Source organism: Acanthaster planci, linkage group LG05 (assembly GCF_054643075.1).
Source record: "Acanthaster planci isolate LZ-2023a linkage group LG05, COTS_SCS, whole genome shotgun sequence".
NCBI lineage: Eukaryota > Metazoa > Echinodermata > Asteroidea > Valvatida > Acanthasteridae > Acanthaster > Acanthaster planci.
Window position 1 is genome coordinate 1,877,630 of NC_141781.1, and position 22,966 is coordinate 1,900,595.

Below are 22,966 nucleotides of genomic sequence, written 5' to 3' on the forward strand. Positions count from 1 at the left end.
TTGGATTTTACAGCGCTTTAATATGAAACATTGACACGATGAAACATGGACCCGTGGCTGTCTTGCGCATGCCCATGGTGAACAAAATGAGAACCACTACCTTTCAGTCAGTCGTTCAACAACATTTATTTCCATAATGCCATATAGAAGAATAATATAAATTAATTATCATGAGATATATTTAGAACAATATTACTAGTATTTACACACAGAGAAAACTTGACAGGGGTATATACATAGATGGAATGAAGATGGCTATATGGGGGCATCTTAAGAAGCTGGAAGCTTATATATAAGATGCCCTGACAAAACAAAACAAGATCCAATCGACAAACTAATAGATTGACAAAAAAACACTCGGACTAAGACATACACGTGGGATGAATGTTAAAATAAAACGATGAATACGTTAAATGTTTCAAGATATGAGCGACAGAGTCCATGTAAAAGGAAGACTAGATATCATGGGGTCCCAGATTTCACGTGACACCGCACATAGATGGTACATGTTCATTGCATCAATTTTATACTTCGTCTTTTTTTGGCAGTGCATGGTCTTGGCGTTAATTAGGCCTATGTTCTGATGACGTCACTATTTATTTACACATGCATTTTTCTATGGAACTAGTGGGGCCCACAGTCCACTGCGTGCCTTAGGAAAGCACAAATATAAAGTGTGCCATCATCAGTACAGAGTGTACGGGCAAGGAGGCGATCACTTGCAACACTTTGAAGTTCAACGATCGCGACGACACGCAGTTTTGTGACATCCCGACCATCAGACCAATTCATATTTGCAAATACGATGAAACAACTTGGACCTCAAGAACGAGATGTTAAAATTTATCTTCAGGATAAAGCTGAAAGTCAATGGTAGATTCAGAGCAATATGAGCCGCTGGAGCTGGCCAGCTGTGGAACGTGCGCACACACGCAATGCAAAAACAGGAAAAACGCACGTGACTCACGTCAACCTGAGATCTGTTCGAGTTGGATGAGATTCAGAAGCACTCATCGGGTTTACTGACGACAAAAGTGAATTACTGATGACGAATCCAGACGCCATAACTGAGGTTGCATTGCATTCTTAGGCACGTTTTTCAGCTTGACGCGTGCGTGCATGTGGCAGATCGCGACACCCTATTGATCGAAGAGGCATGTAACGCGCGTACCACCCGTCCGTGAGTGTTGTGACGGCAAAGTATGGAGGTTTTTCACCTGACGTAACTTGACAGGCAAAAGCATTTCAGGGAGCGTACCATGTCCGTGAAGGCGCATGCATTTTGGAATCTGCGTATTTCCATTGGCAGTTTCATGTACGCCATAATGTTGAGAGTCTTGTCTTCGAAGCCGCGTGTTTCTGCGCACATCCGTGTAAATTGAACGCTAACCGTCAAAAATTACGTATTATAAATTTATATTCCTGTAATTCTGGTTATCGAATCATACTATAGTGAGACGTGTAACATCATTATTTTTTTGTTGAAGAGCTACGGGCCGCCTGCCCCCAACCGCCCTGTAGGCCCAGTGGTAAGGGCAAATCCTTTTTTTTCCATACCGAGGACGCAGTTTCAAGGCAGGGGAAACAAACGTGGTCGCAAGAGTTTATAATCACATCAGTTGAGCTCGAGAATGTTCGCATTATGCCCTGATTGAGGCATGGACATCAGACATGAGAGCATATTGAGTGGGGTGTTCGTGTCAAAGACCCCTCTTTTTCATCAAGTCTTTTTTTAGTCCCCGCAGCGGGGTTCGGGTAGGGGTGTCGGGGTGGGGATATAATTAACCCCTGTCTTCTCGCTCTAATCCATCGGGAGTGATCCCGGATCTTGTACTCCTTCCACAGGTGAAAACCAGCCAGCATTTGAATACACAACGGCCTGCCATTCTGCCATTCCCGTCATTGTTTGTAATCCCTCGCGCCAGCGGGTACCACCCCCTCCGATTTATTGGAGACCACCGCCAGCCCTGGCCGATGACTGACGCCGTGTCGGGGGACCAAGACATTGCCGGGAGTTCCCAGGCAAAGGAGTTCAAGTAACTAGGTCAGGACGGAAAACATGACAGGCTGTACACACGCACATGAGTCCACCGACTTCCATCCTTCGTCACTTCCGCGTCGCTGTGTGGTCACCGACGACAAGACGGCCCCCCAATGATGAACGCGCTGCGCATTCTCGTCAAATTACACCTCGTGTGCTACTGACAGACGAGATCTGAAGGGCGGTCAGTTCACAAAAAGTGCAATCTCGGCGTGTTGAGAGAGAAGATAAACTGGAATAATAAATAAAATTCAATATTTCACCCATGTCCGGCATTAAATTCCGATGGTGATGGAGAAACTGTTTTTCTAAAAGTTTCGTGAAGCGCAGGAAACCAGTTTTTCATTAAAAAAAAAAGTTTTCAGGTTATCGTTTAACATTCAAGGGCGGCTGTAGCGGTAAAGGAATCATATAATCCTACTTTGATGACATGAATACAATGAAGTAGGCCTACAACTTTATTCACGTGACGATAACTTTCCATCTATGAAGCAGTAAAAAGGGAGACTTGGTACTACGATCATGTCATACCATCAGTCGTTCTGGAATTGAAATTATTTGTCAACGGTTGAAGTGCGTTTTCAGTTTGTGTCTTCGTATAAGTTCTAAAACACCATGTCTGCTGAACGTGAAAAATCAGACTGATTCTCCTCCAAAATGGTTTCTAACTGAGACGTCAAGAGAGTGCTTTAGAGCAAACACGTGCGACCAATATATTTTAACCGACACGCCGATGCGCCGAGTCTGTGCCACTTTCCGTCCAGGAACGGAGCGAGACATTCGTCGTTTGGATTAAATTTGAGACCTTCGGTGAGGACAAAAAACGCAGAGCTCACGAGAGAGGTATGACAAAACTTGCTGTGAAGAGGCTGATCCGGGTTTTTTTGAAAGTTCGATTTTTTTCGATTGGGGGGGTTAATTAAATTTGTCGCCATTGTTGAAGCCATTTATTCTCTTTGTTTTGTTCTTAACCCAGCACTTAAACAAGGATCTGCACCTGCTTAGATATATGATATGGTGTTTTAACACCCCCAGGGACGCCACAATATAGCCAATAATTGTTAAATCTTACCTGCGCCAAATTCTGCCATCATAACAAATACACCAACCAACATCTGGGTGACTTGTGCATATCTTATTCAAGGTAACTTTATTCATTATAATACAGTTGTTTTGTACAAACATTACATAGTATCAAGATACTATACTTCATTCACAGTACGTTGTTTAGCTATATGGCTTACTTAAGTTATTTATACAACTTTGCAAAAATTTGGTCCCTTTATAAATTATGCAAAGGAGGTTTGAAACTCTTTGACATTTGCACAAAGTGGGACTTATTTTATTCGGAGCTTATAAGCAAAGTACGCAGATACAAAAATCATGAAAAATGTCAAAAACGTGACTTGAATTCTTCAAAATTTTAAGCTCTATCGAGTTAAATAAGGCAAAGCAAAAGCATATTTATTTTTGATCCAGCATTCATAGCACGGTCAAATCTGACCTCAAGAATATCTAAGAGCCGAACAATCGTGTCTTAGGCCTAAACACGACTGAGATTGTAACAATGACTGTTTTTTTGCTTGATTTCCTTTGAGGGTTTTCGTGATATAACGGGGGGGGGGTTTCATTAAAAAAAGAGGTATACTCATTTCCCGCGCCCTCGGGCACGTCCTTTCACAAAAATTCATCGAATGTAAGTTTTCCAAGCAACAAGTCAGTTGTGTTGCAGTTTTGACCTAATGCATGCGAGGCTCCGGTTACAACTTAACTTCACTCAGGTCAGAGGGTGGCTTTATTCAATGCGATCACTGGATCAAAAGTTGACATTCTCAGACCTGGAAGGGAGTCGGGAAACCAGTTCACCGACGGAGGAGTTCCAATTAGCTATATCCGTTTTTTCTTTGTCTAAACAGAGATCGGTGTTTGGCCGGGGACGGATTCCTCTGACGAATGTGCATTCTGTTGGTTTGGAAAGTTTAGTCTGGTCATGTGCGTCTTCCATCATTCGTTTGTGGTTATTATGAGGTCAGGCGGTAGACTCGTTAATAGCCTGACAAGGAACCGCAATTCCTCATTCGCTACTTTTGATCTCGGAATAGCGCACTCATAAACGAACGGTCGTCATGAAACAAAAAAACGAAACAATTAACGTGATCCAGTATGGCGCTCCATCACGAACTAACCACTTAGTCGCGCCTCGAGGCGCCAAATGGCATTCCTGGCACAACCGACGAGCACAGACCACGAGACAAACGTATAAGCAAGTCCGGTTTGTTTTTACATAAATCTGGCCTTAATGAACCCATCGGTGCAACCAGGGCGGGCGAAATGCATTCATTAAAACTTGCACGCACTCGACCCGTTCAGTGTCTCATTGCGTCAAACACTCCTACTCATTCAGAAATGTTATGCTTACATCCTCTCCCGCTGGCGTCATTTGGAGTAAGCCTTCATTAAACCGTCTAGCTGGAAGCTCAACAAGCCAATTTGTCAATTTCTGTATAATTATAACTTTGAAAAGCAGCATTTGTTTAGACACATTTAGCAAATTCTACAGTAATATATACAATGCTGTAATTTACATTTTGTTCATTTTACGAAATGCAATTTGGGACGCTTTTTGTCCAACTGACTACAAATGTCCATTCATTAGAAAAAAAATGGATTGTCTTTCAGTAAAAATAGAACATAAAAATTTCACTTCCCCAAACCGCAATTGTTAACTCTTAGCGAGGAGAATCGCTTTACCAATCAATGAAATAATATTTACACACAATCATATTCAACCAATCTACTCCATGTGGTTATAATTATGTGGATCAGAGAACAACTTCAAGTTACAAGTTATAAATAACTCCAGGTTTCGAATAATTTGTTCCAGCTGATGTTAATTTCATTTTCCCCCAACAAGACAAGCTACATCGGCATGCCCATTAATTTTGCAGCAGGCCGATTTCAAACGACTGGTTACGGGGGCTTCGAACATTACTCTTTATACTTAAAATTTTCAACTCCTTCCCCCGACAAACAAGGGGTTAGGATAGGAAATATTTCTCCCGTGTTAGGCATAATGGCTCCGCTTAGTTTGACATTTAATATTTGTCCTTTGCACACAGCAATAACTAAACGTCGATGGTCAATACTGGCCCGCCTTTTCAGAGAGGGAGGGTGGGGCGTGGTCTATCTTCAAAACTTTATTATGGACCAGGCCCTAAGAATCAAGTGATCCTACAGCGTTCGAACACTTCAGCATTTTTCCGCGGCTGAAATGCCACAACCACAAAACATCCCCGGAACACAAACTGGGCAACGGTTGTCATGTGACATTTTGAATTGTGACTCATTTGAACTCAATTCCCTTCTTCTAATACGGACCAGCCCCTGTCAATTCCCTACCCGCGCCTGGTTCCCGGCTCGCATTACAACATGATCTGGCCAGCCATGTTATCCGGAATCACACAAGAAGGATGTTCTTAATCACTGTCATGTGCATGTTCCGATTCTGCGGTCCCACACGAGACCCACAATCCAACTGCCCACATTTCCATAGCTGGAAACAAATGGCAGACAGCTAGGAATCTAGAAAATCTATTAATAGACTTGTTGCGGTTACGTAGAGGAGAAATTTGGAAAATATCACAGCCTTTTCCCTATCTTTTCAAATGCCTGCTTTAACTGGGCCGTGCTCTTTCCATGTTGCCAGACGCCTCTTGGTGTAAATACGAAATCATTCCATGGAATTCGGAAACAATAAATCTAATGCCAATGGCTATAATGATCTGTTAATAAATCAAGCAATCCTACGCTTCTGCAAAGGGATTGACCAAACGTGCCAGTTAATTTGCACTCTCGTGTAAAACCTGATCGGTTATGTCCGTTTCTCAACTGCCATTTTAGTAATGACGTTGTCAAGAAATAATACAAACTTTCGCTTGAAGTCGAAGCAATGCTGTAATTGGTGCCAAAACCAATAAAAATGCAAAAATCCTTTACCATTCAATTTCATAGCCCCCATTTGTAAATTGAAAGAAAATTTAGAAGTAATTTTCTCTAAAATGCATCGTTTGTATGAACTCATTAACTGTATACTCCTCTTTTTTCGGGGGTTGGACTTTATTTACGGTATACTGAAATGTTTGAATGTTTTCACGGGATTACAATCTTCAGGGTTCAAATCATTTTGCATCCAAAGGGCGTATACAGGTTCTACATTGTTATTGTCTGTAGGTTCCATTATGTTTTTAACACACTTTGACGTAAAGAACGACCAAACTACATCTATATAAATTCTCACTTATAATTAATAAATACCTTAGTGCCAGCAACCGAGCCAGACCAATAACCATTATGCTGTCTGCATAATTTTACAATCTTAAATGTGCTTAAAAATGTTCCAGATTTCGAATTAAAACTTCTTCATAAACCTCACAAAAGAAAGGACAGTACGCCCAGCTTGTCTCAGTTCTTAAATGCCTTTAAGCACCGCCAAGAAGTCTCTTTAATCCACTGTATCTTTCCGTTATAAAACGTATATATTAAGATTATTCGTTCGCCCAGTCACAACACCTTAAAATATGCGTAATCCATTCCAGTCAATTTGCAACCGATTAAAAAAAAGGATACCGCGGTAACTGTATAAATTCCAGTGTAATATAACCGTGCAGTGCTCATTAGCCCTAAAGGAAATTCGTGAAAGATACACTGACAACATTTTGTACTGTATAAAAGCTAAATGCAGTCAGAATTATCAAAATGGTCGGTGATACTGTTGTACAAAAAGATGAATGGAATTCTATACAAGTTGTAGAAATACACAATGTATCTTGTCCTACGATGTAAAGCAATCACTGCGTTTGTTTATTCTGTAAAAAAAACAATGAATACATTTCTCTTTCAGAAATGTCAAATTTTCAGTATGCTTACAACCTCCGCTGTGTTTATGTCCATCGAATTTATGAAGTCATTCAGTTTTCTTTTTAGCGACGTAAATCAGATTAAACTTATCTTTAGATGGCGTCATGGTGACGTCGGTAAAACCGACCTCTTCGAGCATTTTCACGGCCATTTCACGACCCCACATCGTGCCCAGTCCCGCCCCATCCTCGAAGCTCAGCGACACGGGCATGCAATGCATGAGGCTGATGACGTAACCGTCGATGGCTCGCGGGTTCCCGACGTTCTTGGAAGGGTGACTGTGCACGTTGAGCTCAAGCATGCAGTAGATACCGCCGGGTGCCAGTGCCCGGTGGGCCCCGTTCAGCACTATCCGTGGATGCGCCATGTCGTGCATGGCGTCGAAGCAGGTGATGAACCCGAATTGTTCCACCCACTGTCCCGGCAGTGACGCAGCATCTTTGATGATGAAGTGACAGTTGGACAGACTGAGTCGCTGGGCCTCGTTCCGGGCAAATGCAATGGCTTCATCCGAGATGTCAATGCCATAGAAGATACTTCGAGGGAACCTTTGTGCGAGAAGAAGTATCGCTCTTCCCCGACCACACCCAACGTCTAGGCATTCACACCCAGATTCTGAAAATGAAGGAAATTAACGATTAGCAAAAGGCCCTTCTGAAAATCCCCTCATCTGTGAGTAGTGTACATCGGTTGAACGGAGGCCTATCTCTTTATGTGCCCCGTCAGGCTTTTGAATAGCACTTTTGGTGCACGTAAACAATCCATACCCTTTTCCAACAAGGGACTTTGACAGCGTTGTTGTGGTGTCATTGGAACCTAACATCAACCAATCCAGCAACAAAATCCCGCGCTCTTTGAACTGTGTTCACAGTGATATTGGGTTATTAACAGGTATATCGCAAGCAGTATGATACATTGGCTAAATTATTATACACAAACTTATATTATCCAGAGTGGCGTCCTGCGCGCTCCCAGAATGCAACGCGGCGAGCAATGGTACATAAACTACAGGGCCGAAAAGGGTACACAAGAGAACTGTGCAAAACACCGGTTGGCTGAAGGCGCGAGCACGCCGTGGCCCTACTGCATTTTCTTGGCAGAGATGTGTCCCTTATTTTCTGTCACCCCTTTACACACTTCTCCTGTACCAGTTTGATTACACGGCACATTAAGTGCCTATGGCGTCAGGTCCAAACTAGGGCGTGACAGGCTTGACCATCAAGGTCGTTTGAGCTGGCAACCGTGCTAAGTAGGCTATGAACTGGACACATTTTAATACTTCACGCGTTGAACCGATGGAGCTCGGTCAACTACATCCAAAACACAGCTGGTTTTGCCATTTAGACTCAGCGTATTTTGTGAAAATTGTAAGTCTTTCGAGCGCGTATAGCATTTTGACTGGGTTATGTCAACAGCGCGCGTGCCTTCGGAATTGCACGCGATGGATTCATGGAATATACATCCTTCTCAACCCCACTCAATTTATTCAGAAAACTCACGGTGGAACAAATGTGGACCAAACTGGAGAAAATTAAAAAAAAAAAAACATGGTAGGAAATCAAGGAAAGAGGCTTTAAACCCTGCCGATAGAGCAAAGAAACCATAAAACAAAAACAGACGGTTTTAATTTCAATTTAAAGAAAAGAAGACACGACAATAGAAAACAGCTGGCATGAAAGGGTACGGACCTCTTTTCTTCTAGCACGTTACCTACCACTCTGTATAGGCAGGGGCAGGTAAACTCTTCGGTTTTTTTGTTTTTGTGTTTAAACACCCTGCGAATTATTCTTTTGATTTTTGTACTGACGGACAACCATGGTTGTCAAACGCTTTCAATTTGATTGGTGAATCGATCGCAAAAAGTTGTCATTTGTCATAAATACAGGCCCATAGGCCGAGTTTGCAGTCCATAGTTTCAAGAATTACTCCAAGAATTGTTGATAATCTGAAAAAGTTTACCCGTGGGTATCTGCAGACTACTGAGTTGAAATAAATTTAGTTCATAAAGGGAAAATGATCAAACCATTTTCTGAATGCTTTCGCAAACTCATGGCAGACAAATATGATTAAAAACGTGTATACATGTACAAACTTTTGTAATCAGCGGTAATGTAGGTGTGGATGCCACAAATCCTGACTCATGTGCATTTTGAACTTTTTATTAAACAAAAAAGCAAAGATGAGTCTAGTCTTAACCCCAGCATGCTAAGAAATTACCGTCTTATTACAAAACAGTACCTCAAGTATAAAACAAAACAATTTCGCGGTATAAAATTTCTGGGCTGATTGCCCCCAAGACTGCTTGTCCTACAACAGAAACCTATCGCAGTCCCACATTATAATGAAAACCACATATCTGATTCAGTAGCAGTGTTATACATTTCGGTTTTTACTGCTGAGGGCAGGATTTATTTGATTATTAAACATTGGAAAACGACAGTAAAACGCACAATCCAGGTCCCTAATTTCCAGCTTAACTTTCTAGCAAAAAATCATGCCCAGGACAAATGTTTAGCACTGATATCAAACATTCCGCAACGACGATCTCAAGAAAAAAAGTGTTATATTCTCGTGTTTCTTGACGTCCAGAGTTGGCAAGGAACTCGATAACTTAACATTTTTGAAATGTGCCGATGGCACTCCCAAGTTCTCGTCTAGAAACATGCCGATAAGCGTGACTACATGAAAAACATAACCGATATCACAGGGCCAATTCGGGACCGAAGTAGGTCGGTTCCAGAGACGAGACAAACCCAGTTTGAAAACATTAATTCCACTCCTCTTTCTTTGGAAAATGTTCAAATGTGATCAAGAGGAGATAAAAACGAAGAAAATGCCACCTTCAAAAAGAAAGTAGGTGGCAACGAACTGCTAAAGGTTCTTCAACTTTGAAGATCATAACAGCATCTCCGAGACAAAAGAAATGTATCTAAAACCACTCAAATTTTCACATTTATATGGCATCAATCCATAATCATATTTTCGACGAATACAAGCAGATGCCATTCGACTTCCGCTAATCAACTTTAATCTTTGCAGATAAATAAACCATGGATGTTTTCAAGGACGCTCTTGCCAAATTTCAAATCTCAGTAAAATCAACCTCTTATTCCATGGCTGGGGTTTGAGGGGACAGAATTACGGCTGTGAGATTGGTCATGTGCCCGGAGACGCACATCACACACAAGCAGAACTTACAAAAGAGGAAATATGTTACATGCCGGTAATAATGCTGGGAAGAATTATATTGCTTTGGAGTTTTGCTTCTCGTTTGAACTTGAATACCTTTCTTAAAAAAAAAACCCGAGAAAAATCACCTTAAAATAATTTCCCTGGCGCGATATTTAGATCACCAATGTGAGGCCAAAACAAGATAAGGGTTACAAACAAGGTCATTATGGCTAGTAATATGAGAACACTGTACAAAATTTATTACATAAAGGGAGAAGTCCTCGCTTACCGACACGTCCTCAACTGTCGGTGCAACTCAAAGTACGGATATAGAGGTGGGGGAAGAGGAGCCCATACCTCCCCTCCAATAAAAGAGCCAAAACTTTCTTTTTGAGAAATGGTGAGAGAAGGCGAATTTTTTAGTCTATCTCATGTCACTTCTTTTAAAAAGCGTGTAAAAAGCTTCTTAAGCAGCCTTTCCGCCTCATAAAGACCACAAAAAGCTAAACGGCTCCCCCAAACAAGTTTGGCCTTTCCCCAAAGTCTGGTTTTTGATGAGTGCTTGGAAGGCACAACCAAGTGAGGGAGCGACCATAGTTACCTTGGTAAGCCCCTGGGTTTTGGCCTTAAATAGACGAGTCCCGCAAGATTTTTTTAAAGAATGTCATGTTCCTTGAGGCCCAACCTCTGGGCAGTTTTCGCTCAGTAGTTTTCCATTCGCTCAACACAATTTGACGCTGACAAAACCCATTAATACGCAGAACGAAAAGTCTTAGCGATCATTTTTTCTAACTTTTGTGCAACCTTGTATACTCTTCTTCTTTGTATCTAAAATTATTCGTGCTTTTCTGTACAGCTGAGGGCGCTTTTGCTTTGATATCAGTTTGCGAAGACACTGTTCATTTTTAGGTTCTTCTTTCAGAATTGTGAATCAAAATTGCAATATTGCAAAATATTGGGAAAAATTCCAGCTTTTCATATTTGCACAAATCAGTGAACATGGACGTTTTCGTCCTGAATGACATCATCACATCGTTTCTCATCCCAATGTTTAAAATAGGAAGACAAAAATTGAACATAAGGTTAATTTGGAATCAGATGCATTTTCAAGAGTTGTATTAACCAAAGTACATTGCAAAGACCCTTTAAGGAGCGACCCTTCCACCACCGGTTCAAAGGGCCAACCCCTTCACCACATGATGTAAATTCAACATTACGAATTTTCGAGTGTAATTATTTCTTCCACAAATGACACCGGGCCCCGCACTAGCTTTGCCTGTAAGCAAGCTTGCCAACTACGCGGGGCAACTTTGCAGCAAAGACAGCCAGAAGACCCACTCGATTGATGTTGGACTGCTGGCATGCGGACGTTTACGTGCATTTCATTCTCACGAAATGATTTCACATCATGCAGCTCCATTTGCCGACCTCACAGGGCCTCATGTCATAGAGAATGGTTTCTTGCTAATAACGTATAAAGATACTTAATTTTTGAAGTTAGTCCATTTTTGATTAATTCGGTGTGTAATGTAATAACTACCACCATTATACACAGCATCCCGGATTTTTTCAGCTTTGATAATATATGTTTACCCCCAATATTTAGAACAGTTCTGAGTACTTTTGGAAATTATGGCTCAAGATAGACTTATCTCCACAGAAGAACTACCGTTGGTTCCGTGTTTGCAGCTTGGCAGAAGTTTTGTTTCCTTTTCAAACTTTTATTTCGAAATTTAAGATTAAATCCTTCAAAATGGTGCCAAACCCATCAACCCCATGCCAAGAAGGCAAGGGTTCTGATATTCTGTACTAATTTTTGAGCTGTAATTTTTTGGTAATTTAAACAGATTCCTAGTACTTAACGCTCATAAAGATCAGAAACAAACAATCGGAATTCCAGTGTTTGCTTTGCTCGTGTGCGATAATCCCAGAGTTATCTGTGAAGTTTTTCTGCCGACTTGGCCTCGTTCGTGGATACCGGGTCACAGTGTACCGTTCCCTCAGTAACAGCGCGCATGCATCTCTCTGACGTTCTGTCTGTGTGTGGCACACACCGACAGTCAGACACGTTCATCGGCACTTTATTTCTCAACCACTTAGATCGATTGCAGCTTCCGATGACAAACGGGGTCCAGCGTCAGCGCGTGTTGCCGAGCTTGTTAAGGTCGTCATTAGTTCCCCAACCGTGAATTACGGCTCGCCTGAAGCCGTACGACACGGACCATCTTTCACCAGAACCATCAGTTTGTATGCGAACACCCTCTACCGAAGCAAAACAAAGCGACGTGATTTGTATATAATTACCGACGTCAATGGGAGCTGTTAACCAGATTGATTTTATTTTGTCGATGTCCCGCGGGTGTCGTTCGTTAACAAGCCTGGCGTTTTCTACTGGCCGGTCACGCCTACTCCAGTTTATTGCCGACGTCCCCAAAACCCACACGCGAAAAACCTCAAATTGTGACGCGTTCAATTTTTCTTTGTACTTGTGCGTATGCCACAACGACTGTACATGTACATCGATCGTGCCGGGATAGTCGAAACGGGTTGGGTATACATGTACTTCAATGTAATTGGCCAGGGTTATAATTCTTCCGCAACAATTTCATTTTATGGAATGCTCACAAGTCCCCCTTTTTTCCATCTGGTTCAGGTCTACGTTGCAAACAGACGCCGATTAAAAAAATAGTTCAACTTAACTAGGTAAGATCAGGACAAACTGCAACTTTTTTTTCACTCAAAATTGTTCCACTCATAGTTGAATTTTCTTTCAAAATAACGTCGGGAAAGAATGCAAAATAAATGAAGCTACAACTCACTATGCGTCAATATTACGACACTTCTTATTTTCAAAACGTTTAATTAAATGCCTTACGACTAGTGCATGCTATACAAAAAAGGAAACCGAAATTAATTAATCTGTTTCTTGAACGTGACGAATTATTTTTGTAAATGGTATTTATAATGTGTTCAGTATGATGTCGTCTTTCGTACGACACCGAGAAATCTAAATTTCTGTCATTACAGGACTGAGTACAAAGGGGTTTAAGGGAAATGGCTTCGCACTAAATAGCTGTCGGGTGTTAAAATTCATACTGTCCAGAGATGGTGACAAATCAAGTGACATACTCACCGAGCTTTGGCATTAGACCTGGGATGGAGGGTACAACGTCAGGGATGAGCGTGGTATTGTGAAGCATGTTTGACATGTGATCCATAAACTGGTGAAATTTACCGTACTTGCTGTAGCTCACACCTGCGTGTATAAAGGACAGAAAACATATTAGGGACTGGATCGGCGGTGTCCGAAAAATTGGGCAAAATGTTGAGGTTGGAAAATCCGCGGTCAGAATTGTATTTTCTTGGTGTGAAAAGTTGGAAATGTCTCCTTATCATGCACGTGTACTTTCTTTTCAAACTGTCTTGACCTATGGTAAGAACCATTGGTGTCGTCAGCTTTCTCTTCTGGGGCAGGAGTTTTACCAGGGGGATGGGGCTGGGCAAAGCACTTATCAGCAGTAAATTGATGGTGATACATCAGTAACGATGGCAGGTGTCAATTCCCAGGTATTTTCAAACATACTGCTGGTACACGTATTCATTACAATTCTTATTTTTTCATTTCTGTCGCTTTTCTTTCTTTCTTTTTTTTTTTTTTAAATCTTTTGCTCCCGGGCCACCGGCGACGCCCGCAGCAGGAACTCATATCACTGACAGAAAAGAAAAATGATTCAATGAACAAAGACTCCGTAAATTGAAACCCAATTTTTCAGTTTTGAGACGTTCGACTTGTTCAATCAACCAAACTAAGATGGGTTCGGTTTGTTTGTTAAAACTGCATAAGTTGACCATTAAATCACAATAAAAGTTATGAGCCATTACTGATGAGCCACCCTGGTACAAACTTTGGAATACCCCAACAACAACAAAAATCGCCACGTTCTCATTTACTCTCGGCAAGGAAGTGGAATTTAAATCAATGCATGTTGCCTAATTAAGGACATAAACTCGCTATAACAGATTGCACCGGATGGAATTAAAACCAGACCCTGCTCTACAAACCACACACAAAAAGTAGAGTTACAGACAATGATTTTGAGTTTGACACATCGGAGCGTACGACAAAACCCGTAACGACGAAGTCTTCCCATCGACTCGTGCAGAAACAAACACGGACTATCACGGAAAAGGCCGTGCTTCTGTATTAAATTCCAGTCAAATTTCAAAAATAATTTGTTAAACAGGGATGTGTTCCTTGAGATTTCAATGGTTTGGCATCTGGAGTTCTGCTGACAAGCTGGGGAGGTCCATCTAAATTCCTCCCCCCCAAAAAATGCAGAAATAAAGCAACTTTACCGCGAATTTCGTTGAAAGGTACCACGGTGGGCTCTGCTGGCGCATTGTACTGTAAGCGCCCACCATGGAGGCGGACCCTCTTAATCCTCCGTCGACCCTCGGGGATGCGGAGGGTCTTAGTGGGGCGGACCAGGCTAATTCCGGGGGTTTATGTTCCCAATATTCGGCATCTGTTTGGAGGCTTTGTGCGAGTTGCACTATAGAAACCGCAGCAGGTCCCGCGGGGCCCTGGACCAAGGGTGTTGGGGATTGGCAGTAAGAGCGTTTGTCATCGGGCACGATGGTGTGGTAGGGTACGAATCAGGGCTGCGGGCGTTGCGCTGTGCTACTCCCAATAGCACAAACGTCGGCGAGTTTCTATATAAGTTGTTTACTAACACAAGTCTTTTATTCGCTCGTTGGTCTCCTGGTTTTCAATGCTAGAAGTGCAGCCACCCTCCATAATAACACAAAATTGTTGACTTAGAAAAATTGGGTTCTTTTCAGTCTGGACCATGCTTGAAAGAGCCATATTCAAGACAAGGATTTGGCGGTTGAGTCACCTGAGAATGTCCGCCCCGTGTTGTGGGATAGGGTGCCTTAATGAGGCGTGTAATGTGATCGGTCGGGATCAAGCTGGCTGGTTTAGGGGAAGTGAAACGCTTTGTGGCCGGCAATTGTAAGCATGCCGTGTGCGGTGTAAATACACCAGCTTAGTGTCCAGCGTTTAGTTCAGGTTAATAAGGTCAACAGGTGGATGACCGCTATTTAAAGCAAAGGCAGTCAAATTTCTTTCAAGCCTTACCGCCTTAAATTTTCAAATCATTCCCTGTTTCCTCCTATTTCCTTCTATTTCGATTCTTTCTTTTATGTTGAGTGGTTTTCGGAGATTCTGTCATAGAGAGACTTTTATTTTTCATGAATGTTCATTAAGGTTTTATTATTTTTGCCGCAATTACGATTGACGTTACGAAGAGGTCACACTTACCTGCGGGTCCGTCTCTTCGGAAACAGTCGGCAACGTCATCGTAGGCTTCGCACAACATCGGAATCAGTCGACTGAAGGCGACGACATTCATTGGGCCATCCACCAGAAAGGGACGTCGCTCTGGCGGTACATAGTACGTGTTCTCAGTTGGGTCAACATCCACAATGCGGCCGACGACCATCGCCCCTAACCACTCACGTACGTACCTGAGTGTGAAATCACATGGGCAAGGCATTATCAACACTCAACATTTTTCTGCACATGGGAATGATGTGACGTCCTACAAGGATGAAGGAACGGAGACGCTTCCTTCCATGAAGATTCGAACTTCTCCCAAGTGGCAAGATGCCAGGCTCGAGGAAATGACATGTCCAGCTACCCCACCCTATTTAGCTCTGAAAGCACCGTGCAAACAGGTCATTCATTTCCCCGTATAGGCACGGTTGTTGCCATTATATGCAAGCACAGGTAATTGGTTGTGACTTTAATGCATGATAAGGGGATGTTATACTAAAAACATATGTCCCAAAAGACAGCCCCATTAATGATCAACAGGATGGCCTATACATGTACATCACGTTTCTTTCTTCTTAGAGTGGGTGGGATGGGGGTAATTACGTATAACCTTGTGGGGTTATGGAGTAACAACCAACATGCTTCGTTTAGGTACCGTATAAAACAATGTCATGAATGGCTACCACCAAGTAAACATAACTGTTTTACCAAAGTACAGATTTGACATTCTGGCTAAACTTGCCGACTGCAGACGAAATTTAGGTCGATTTCATTTTGCTCATTTGCTAAAACTGTTCTGTACAAAATGAAACGACGCCCGGTGCAATTTTCAAGAAAGTGGAACTCCAACTGCCAACGTGAAAAGCAGATCGCCCCAGATACATGAATTCGCTATTGTACGTTTTGGTCATCGTGTATCAAAGCCATCTTAATAAAATAACGTACTGCTGTTTGGTTAAAAAAAATAATATGAACACCTCCAGCGTAACTCCCTTCTGCTGGCGGGGGAGGGGTACTCCCGCCCCCAGCCTGCGCCCTTGTAGAGGGGAGTGAAGACATTTTTTTCTAATCGGATTCATTATAGGCAGACCTCAAAAGGGAACATTAAGAACGCAACAGTATGACAATTTTGCCGAAAAAAGACAATTTAGCAAAAGATTTTTGACGTCACATTGTTTTGAAGTGGCACTCACCCGTTCAGACTTTCACGTATATCATAATATGGACGACATTTCTATGACGTCATAATCATCACGTCTTTCTTAACTGACTGACAGTACAATGAACCAGTAACGTATAACCAAGAATCAGCTCACCCGCTGCTGTCTTTTGTCAACAGGATTACATTAATCATAGATTTCCCTAAAACAATCGTCAAAGAACATTAACACCCGCCGTCAACTCTGTTAGCAAGGAGACTAGGACAAGGAGGGTGGATATCCGTATACTTTGCTTTGTTTGTTTTCTGTTTTTCTTTTTCCTGTCTCGTTTTCACGTTTTATGGATGTATAAGGTTAACTAAGAGAGAGATTCTTATTGGTGAAATTTCTACAATGAAGGTCGGAATACATGTTCTACTTCACTTAACACATTTTTCTTTGGTGGAGCTCTTGATCTCAGTTTCTTATTCCCACTATTATTTAAAAATCTTTCGGCGAGGTTCAACCAAGCGTTTTTATCCAGGTTGAGTCCGGTTCAAGTAGAGCTATAGTTTTCATCGGAAAAGCCGGCTTGTAATCGCGTTACATGCACTGCACGTTGCCCTACCTTCTTCGGGTGGTTGCAAGTGTAAGCGTTAAATCGGTCACCGAAACCTGATAGCCTGTTCGTGTTTATTACATCTGCACCGCGAAACCTGCATTACACTCTGTTTTTTTCGATTTGCACATAGAAAACTAAATATTAGTTCCATTCCCAAACCATCCTACAGACCTTCCACCGTTATCAACAGCGGCGGAACGGTTTTAAAAATGGGGGGGGGAGGCCCGGCTATTAGACCGAAAAAATATAATTATAAAGTTGGAAATGTACCTCCAATGGCAGGTAGGCCAATGGAGGGATAACTACCTTTCAAAGTTGGGGGAGGGGAACGGCACCCAGCCCCCCCGTTCCGCCGCTGTCGGTCATTATAAGTGTCCAGCGGCGTGGACCAGGGCTGGACTCGATACAGTTCGTATGGTCCGGTCCGTACGCCGGGGGGGGGGCTCACCCGCAATCCGTCCAGCCTGGTTTCCAAGATCGCTTATACCGTGTAGCGCGCCTGCCCCCGAGTCGGTAATGTGACGTGGTGGGCGTCTTGGTTTAAAGAATAGCTGATTGCTAAAATTACGGGAATTGACCGGAGACTCGAGTTCTCACTGACATGAAAAATGGTCGGACGGTCAAAATGATTTTAATTTGGGAAACCTTTGAATTAAAAGCAAACTAAGGGGGTAGTTTGTTCTCAGAGCGGATGCTTATTTTGCAGATTTTGGGCGATAATCGCCTGACTGGAAAGCATTGTTAAGTTTATGGTCAGAGATCAATATACAAGACATTCCGGTCATACAACATCAGCGCACCGTTTCTTTAGCATTTTGAATATTCACACATTACCTGTGTAATCATCGGTATTTAAAGTCATTACATTTTTATTCCAAGTTGCGTTTTCAGTGTTGAAAATGATGATTTATCATTTTCAAGAACTGGTTCTTGCACGATATACGTAAAATGGCTTCAGTGATAAATTGAGAGAACTGTGGAATCGTTAAGAATCCTGCAACACGCGTCGTATATTGTAATCAGAAGTTCAGACAGTGCCAGCAATAACCGAAGTGTCCTCCGCCACCCTCAAAATAGAACGAGGGCGAATCAAAAACCACATTTCAGGTTGGGGGTTAACCTGTTTTAGCCTTTCAGGTTGTTGAGGGTACATTTCTGTGCTTTTTAAATGGTTTTGGAAGGAAGGGAAAGGAAATACAACAAAACAAAATCGTCTTTCTCTCGTTGGTTAAAAAGGATTTAATCGTGGCCATTACTGTTCCGGAGTCGACCTTGGAAGGAAATATGGCTAAAACACCGCAGGTCAGATCGTTAACCTTTGTAGGTGTTCTTTGTTACGTCACTGTAGTCAGTATAGCAGTTTCAGAAGTTTTTGTATTATACATTTTGCTCATCTCGCGAAACATGAACAGAAAACGAAACGAACCTAAGAAACTATAGGTCTATTTTTTCATCGGTATACTGTGAAAAACTGTAAAATTAAAAGTCACAATCAAACAATTTTAATTTTTCGTGCTAAAACAACTAGCATCACAGAGAGTCATTCACAATTAGGGGTATCTATCTTTCTCGTGTCCCCGCTGCCAAACTTTGAAGATGTTCAAGAGAGAAGTTCAAGCTCACCGGTTTAAAAATCAAATTCTGACGAATTAAAACTCTAATGTAACTTGAAATACGCAGAAGGTATAGGCTGCAAAGGTTGCATAGGCTGCCTTCATTGTTTTGTCTTTCTTCAAACACCCTGAATATTGGAACAAAACGTCTCCATATAAATCAGACTTGCCTTTAGCTGTTACAAGTGATTAAGGATAAATTAATTGGGTCAACTCACGCTAAATCAATTTTGTATTGTTTCATTCCAATTCAGTTCAATGCTATTTGCGATATTTCTTGAATGCTAATGGTCTGCTTCACACGAACACACAAAGAAGGAATGTGATTCACCGCCCAACCACTCAAGTCTAATTTATTTCAGTGTTTGTTTAGACAATGAAGCCACGGATGTTTTGACTCAATCGCGAATTTATTTCTTTGCTTCGACATTTTGATCCGGTAACGAGAAGCGCTGCTAACTCCCGAAAATTGAGAACACAATAACAACAAACATTCGACGAAACAACAGAATTTATCACATTCGTAAAGGCCCCGAATGCCGATGGAGGTATTCGACGAACCGCGACCACAGTCTTCCCACCATGTCAAATATTTTCGTATTGGTGAATTGCAAAAATTTTTCGTTATGTCATTCAACGACAGTTTCGTTCTCGGCTGATTATTCACTCCATAATTTTTTCAGGCATCTTGCGATGCGGTCACTGCAGAATTACGGAAGTGCCTCACAACCAAACACCTTGACCTGTTGGTCAGGCAGATATAAAAAGATGCCTGAAGCAAATGTGTACTGTTATGTACCACCTCCTATGAAAAAACTCATAAAACAACCCAACTGCAAGCTGTTCCACCTTGCTTTGTTGAAGGATAGTACCGTAAATTCTTTGGCCGAGAGCGAAACTTCAAAGCTTGCGGAAAGACAGGAAGAAAGTGTCACCAACTGATGCAAACTCCCGACATTTGCGCCCTAAATGAGTATTTACATAACGTGCATTAATTTTAGCATCTCTTTAGGGTCTAATGTCTTGCAATACCGACCTAACTGTTCTGGCTTATTCGATACCCCCTTTTAATCTTTTTCTCACAGTTTGGAAGCAAAGACTGTTTCTCCACAATGACAGAAATTTTGTTTACCACTGACGGCGATCAGCGGCTTGACTAGGACAGAGCGAGACAGCAGTATGAAGTTGTTTAAAAGCAGGCGAATCTTACTGCACGCTCGATTCAACAACGCTGGGAAATAAAGACTTGAACTTTTTACCTTTCTTTGAGTCCTGCCATCTGCGCGATCTGTGAACTTGTCGAAGGTTCCTGTAAACCTCCCATGATCTTGAGTAAGCCTGTCTCAACCCCTAGGCTGAGGGCTACAGTCATGGTCGCCGAATTGATCATCTTCATGATCCTGTGGGCGAATTCCTGGGGACTCTCGAGTCCTTGATCGATCGTCTTACCCTTCAGGATGTCCATGGCAACTCCCCCGAAACAGGGACGATGTCTTTATCACCCAAGGATGGAAAGAGTTGTGGCGGTCCAGTGTTGCATCGGGTCCTTTTATAGGGTGGGCATGACAACTTTCGAAAGGAATTTCGGAGATTTCTTTATCCGGGGAAGTGTGACTTTGACTTTTGTAGAAGTGATTCCGGGCAGGCTTAATTATCCACTGGAAGAGAGACCTAGACTGTTTCATTGGTCTTGCTGGGTAAGACTCAGAACCGCTCAGTTACTTGGAGTTGCTTCTTTTATGTTCTTGAAGTGCTTTTTATTGTAGGTTTTTTCTCGAAGTGTTTTTCTTGTTCTAAGCAGGGTATTCGATGAGAAAAAAAATAAGTTCCATTTTAGCGGAAATTTTAATGCCTTGGTCTTGAGAGTGACGATTGTCTTGCCCTCCACCCCTCTCGCTTCAATGGAATCTTCTTAGAGTCACTCCCGTATACCGTGTGACGTAGCATTTGGCGCGTAACTTTGTGTCCCAGGATACACCTTGACATAGCTTCATGCGTAGCGCTAGAGTCATTATGGTCGCTCGCGCTGTTAATGAGATTGCCTGCAAGGCGTGTCATTCCGTCGTGCCGCTGTCGTTACTGGACCGTGACACTGCCTCTTCTGACCCGACGCACAGTGAGCGCCACCCGGCGTGTGGGAGGCACGCGTAGTGAAAAACACTCCTGGTACAGAACTTTGAATAATTCAAGCAGATAATTTACGATGAGTATTGCCCTTCACAGGCTGTCACGGCTGGCTAAGGAGTCAATCATAACCTCCAACTATCCCCTCCCGAAGTTCCAGTTCAAAATATCTCTCCCAGGGATTCCATTTCCCCTTTTTCTCAGACTGCCAGTTTGAAGTTAATTTCTCTGCACTGCAAAATTTTGAAGTTAAACCAAACAAAAGCTGATGTGCTGAACCAGTGCTCTTCTACATGTATAGTGTAGTGCATTTACACCATGCAGAGGTTTGAAATTGTGGATTTTAGTAAAATGGGCTATCCTGTCTATATTTTGGAGGACAATGTTATGATAGAAAGTTGAACAGGAAATAAGGACTGCACACTTTAACAGAAGAAAGGCGAAAAACCCTAAGGCGTGAAAATCACCAAGTTATGTGTTTCTGAGGGTTGTGCCTTGGTTGTGTCTTTGCCTAACGATCTTTTTAAAGACGTCATTGGTCTGTAGCTTTGCAAGGGGGCAATCAGTTCGAGCGGCTGGGATATCGTCACGTGGTCCTACTTCTTAATTTAATCTGGAGTTCATCGAATTCAGGTCCAGACAGTCTTATTATGATACATGAGTGCGACCGCCCAGCAAGGCTTTATCAGCAACTACAATACCCACATGATGACTTATAAAGATAAAAATGAACATGAAACAGTTCATGGGAATAAGTATGCTTGCCAACGATCGCCCCATGCGCAAAAGCATTCCTACATAATGGTTGAATAAGGCGACACAAAACGTGACTCGTGGAAAACGTGTTCACACTTTCGGGGGGGGAAGAGGACATGTTTTCGATTGATGGGGTGGGGGAATGGAACTTACCGATTTCATTTTGGATTAAACCAGGGATGCGTCAAGATTAAGTTTGAATGATTTCTGCACTTTCAAGATATGAACGTTGGCTGAGTCATTCGAGGAGGAATGGCGGGAAAGGATGAGTCAAAATAGGATGGAGTCATCAACTCTGATGATCACTGATGAGCTTCATGTTATCAACTCTCATGGGATGGAGGAGAAAATTGCCAGGCGTAGTGTGGCAGTTCATAAATTGTATTCTGTCTGCGGGGATTCACTCACAATTAACAGTGGTTTATTCGTGAAATCGTTTAATATCCTGTCCTCAAATTATTTGCAAAATTACACATTACATGCTCGATTTCATCGTTTGTATTTTGCGACAATCGTATTCAGAATGTAAAATTTATTTTTGACATTTATGATTGGAAGGTTTTGTACAGTGGACGCGGCAACGAGACGAAGGTTTGCGGTCGTATCATGTAAACATCTCTACTGTGGGTGAGTGACGTTGAAAGCGAACCAGTAGACAATTCAGGTAGTATTACCGCTGGACTGAGAAGGCATACCAACCGATCCTCCCGGTTTTAATTACTAATTTAGAAAAATATATGCAGGGTGATACCGCAAATCTTTGTCTCATTTTTCATTAGGTTTCTCGAAAGGCGTTCATTCTTCTCAAAATACCTATGCAATTTGAAATTTTCTTTCCAGCGTCGCTTCGCTGATAAATCGCTGCCACGGCAGGGTTTAACTTATCTGAGTTAATTAATGCAATAACGCACCATTGGGGAGGCTAACACGTTAATTGCCCCGAGCTCCGGATGAACTGAAGTGTGCTGTGGGAGTTCGACTTTCCTCGTGATGGACCAGCGTGACGTATTCACTTGTCAATTCATTATCAGTCATTTGTGCACATCTCAAGGTTTCTGTTTTGAGGTATTGACTTATGGGACTCAAATGTTAAATGTTTTCCATGAGTGGGTTTGGCGGGTCGGGTGCGTTGACTGCAAAATTGACCCTGCATGGCCTTGACTGAGGAAATGTTTCAGCGCAGTCAAGTGTCTTTTCTCCAATCAAATTTCATCCCAAACGTAGTTCGGGCAAGGGCATTGCTCT

At 42.3% G+C, this 22,966-nt stretch overlaps 1 protein-coding gene and 1 long non-coding RNA gene across 2 annotated transcripts; one reads left to right on the forward strand and one right to left on the reverse strand.

Annotated features, from left to right (window-relative positions):
* Window positions 1–970: 970 nt before the first annotated feature.
* On the forward strand, window positions 971–3,356 carry LOC147798988 (uncharacterized). Its single transcript, XR_015425253.1, has 2 exons — window positions 971–1,529; window positions 1,846–3,356. It is a non-coding gene; the product is annotated as an uncharacterized LOC147798988 (long non-coding RNA).
* On the reverse strand, window positions 3,162–20,464 carry LOC110985896 (uncharacterized). Its single transcript, XM_022247341.2, has 4 exons — window positions 20,101–20,464; window positions 15,453–15,658; window positions 13,263–13,385; window positions 3,162–7,573 (listed from the first exon to the last, which is right to left on the reverse strand). The coding sequence occupies exons 1-4, from the start codon at window positions 20,304–20,306 to the stop codon at window positions 7,005–7,007; spliced, it is 1,104 nt and encodes a 367-aa protein (XP_022103033.1). The 5' UTR covers window positions 20,307–20,464; the 3' UTR covers window positions 3,162–7,004.
* Window positions 20,465–22,966: the final 2,502 nt, after the last annotated feature.